General features: G+C 51.3%; 1 protein-coding gene across 1 annotated transcript in view; it reads left to right on the top strand.

Annotated features, from left to right (window-relative positions):
- LOC102037391 (merlin-like) overlaps nucleotides 1–1,012 on the top strand; it is a 20,779-nt gene extending 19,767 nt beyond the window's left edge. Inside the window, exon 19 of the mRNA XM_031060646.1 lies at nucleotides 3–1,012. Within this exon, the coding sequence (XP_030916506.1) occupies nucleotides 3–21 (19 nt within the window). The 3' untranslated portion in view covers nucleotides 22–1,012. The remainder of the gene's footprint in view (nucleotides 1–2) is intronic.
- The last annotated feature ends 1,670 nt before the right edge of the window (nucleotides 1,013–2,682 follow it).

Genomic DNA, 2,682 nt, shown 5'->3' with positions numbered 1-2,682 from the left:
AGCAGCACGACTCAGATGTGATCTACATTTGAAGCCCCTCATTTCCTTGCCAGCCTGGTGGGGCTGGTGGCCTTTTTGCCTCTGTGGGGACACTTGGGCAGCTCTGGCTGCTGCCAGCTGTGAGAGACAAGAGCTGCCATCCAGCTCCCAGGCAGGTGCCATCAGCTGGGAATGCCACAAGTGCAAAGCCAGAGGAAATGTGGTTTATTGCCTGTGCACTTTGGAAGGAACACTTCACACTTTGCTAAAACCCTTCCTCCCCCAGGTGTTTCACCTCTGCTGCTGGAGGAAGGATGTGAGGCAGCAAGTGCCCAGGAGGTGTTTGGGATGAGAAAACAGAACACAAGCTTGGTGTTTATCTCCACAACAGACTAATTATGGTTTTGGTCCAGTCCCTGGGACATGACTCCCACAGAGCTGCTCGACGTTTTAGTGTTTGCCTGCCAAGTATTTTCCTTCTCCTCCCCAAACATTTCTTGGTTCACTTAATTGATTTGCATTTCTCTGTGAGAAGTCTCAGCTTTTAATTCCAGACGCAGAAGTGGACATCTTCAAGTACCTCCCATTCCTGGGGGAATCCTTTGTTTGGAATGCAAAGCTTCTGTTCTTCCAGTCCCTGACCAGATCAAGCATTTTCTGCTCGAGCAGACTGTGCATACATTAACTGCCTTCCCACTTCTGTGCAGCACAGCTCCCAAATTAGACAAAGACAAAAGATGCTGTTGGTGTCTGCTAAAGTGGGACTTGTTTCTGGTGGAGAGAGGTGCATGCAGCAAAGTGCCTGCCTCATTAGTAAAACCCAGTTGCATTTTCTGGTTTTGTGTGTGTTTAAGTGCCTGCTTCTCCATGAATCTTCACTCTGAGGACTTCTGGGGAAGCACACAACATTCAGCTGCAGCTAGAGCAGGAGCCCAGCTGAACTTGTGACATGTGAGGTAAAAATGAATGGTAATGTTGTTAAATGTCTTGTTCTAAAAGCTGAGATTAAAGAATAAGCCAGGTTCAACAAAAAGCTTCAGTTTCCACTTGCTTCGAAGGGAGCGTTGTGTCAATATTCCTCCAGCATTAACAAGGCAGCTTTGGAGAACAAACAGCCAAATCTGCTCTGTACACATCTGCAGCAGGCTGAGCACACAGGGGGATGGCAGCTGCCTGTGGAGGGGACAGGAGTGCTCTGCAGGGCTGCCCTGCCTTGCCTGGCTGCCTTGGGCTGTGTCCATTCTCTCCCAGCTCAGTCTGGCACGAGATGTTTGCAGAATATTGGCTGGTACACACAATTCCTGAGCTGTCTGCAGAAACCTGGTGTGTGAAGCTGTCAGAAATGCCACAATGATGAGGCAGATGCTGTCATGGTCCCAAGGCTGGGGAGGGGGCATGGGCCAGGATTTGGGACAGTGAACCATCTCCTGTATTAACCATGCTGCAGCAGCTTTGAATGTGGCATTCTCGGGTTTGAGGGTGAGGAGAAATGCTGGGATTCCCCTGGTTCTTCTTTTCCTCTTCCCTCTTTTTTTCTGGCATGTGCCTTACCACAGCCAAGGCAGCTTGTGCCTCATCCTCCCCACGTGCTGGGCCTTCCTTCTGCTCCTGGGTCTGAGCTGCCCCATGGAACAGGGCCCAGAGGAGGAGACCTGCTCCATGTGCACCTTTGATTTATTTCTTTGGATTTAGTCCTGTAAATCCCAGTGAAGAAAAAGGCAGGGTCACACTCCTGCCAGCTCAAATACAAAACCTGCCTTTACATGCTGTTCTCAGCCTGCTGTGTCCTTGCTGGGCATTGCTGCTGGGCAGCACCACCTTCCTGCAGGCTGGCATGGGTGTTTGGGCTCTGAGGTGGGCCAGGAGGAGCTGGGATCTGCTGTGAAACCTTTAGATGGAGAAAGAGGAGCTGGAGTCTCCTGTGAACCTTTTAGATGGAGAAAAAGGAGCTGGGAACTGCCGTGAGCCTTTTAGGTGAACCTTTTAGATGTGTCAGGAGTGGCTGAGATCTGCTGTGAACCTTTCAGATGTCAGGAGGAGATGGAATTTGCTGTGAACCTTTCAGATGAGGCAGGAGGATCTGGAATCTCTTGTGAACCTTTTAGATGGAGAAAGAGGAGCTGGGAACTGCAGTGAACCTTTTAGAAGGGATGGGAGGATCTGAAATTTGCTATGAGCCTTTCAGATGGGTCAGGAGGAGCTGGAATCTGCTGTGAACCTTTCAGATGGGGCAGGAGGAGCTGGGATCAGCTTGAGAAATGCACAGCCCCACACGGAGCCAGGTGTGCTGTGCCCTCACAGGCAGGCTGCTGCAAAGGGCAGTGCCAGCAGGGTGTTCATTTGCTTAAACCCTGAGTAAATATTTGCAGCAATTAAACTCTGTAACTTGGTGCTTCTGCTGCTCACACTCACCTGCAGTATTGACCACAAGGTCTGAGACTGAGGGAGCTCTGAGGAGCCTGAGCCCTGATTTCCCCCCAAGAAGAGACCGCAGATCCACGTCCTCATCAGTGAGTGCAGGATTTGTCACCCTGAGGGGTGACTGAGGCATTTCTCAGCTGCCTGCTGGGGAGCTGGGGAGCAGCAGGTGGTGCTGCAATGCTGCTCTGCAGCAGCTTGGGAAGAGCTGGCTGGGAAATCCTTGGGAATCTCTGCCCAGCCCTGTGTTCCCACACCAGCAGGCTCCTGTTCTTCTCCCGGAGT

This window comes from Geospiza fortis, unplaced genomic scaffold (assembly GCF_000277835.1).
Source record: "Geospiza fortis unplaced genomic scaffold, GeoFor_1.0 scaffold425, whole genome shotgun sequence".
Lineage (NCBI taxonomy): Eukaryota > Metazoa > Chordata > Aves > Passeriformes > Thraupidae > Geospiza > Geospiza fortis.
Note: the sequence above shows the minus strand (reverse complement) of the source record. Positions and strands in the feature narration are given on the sequence as shown.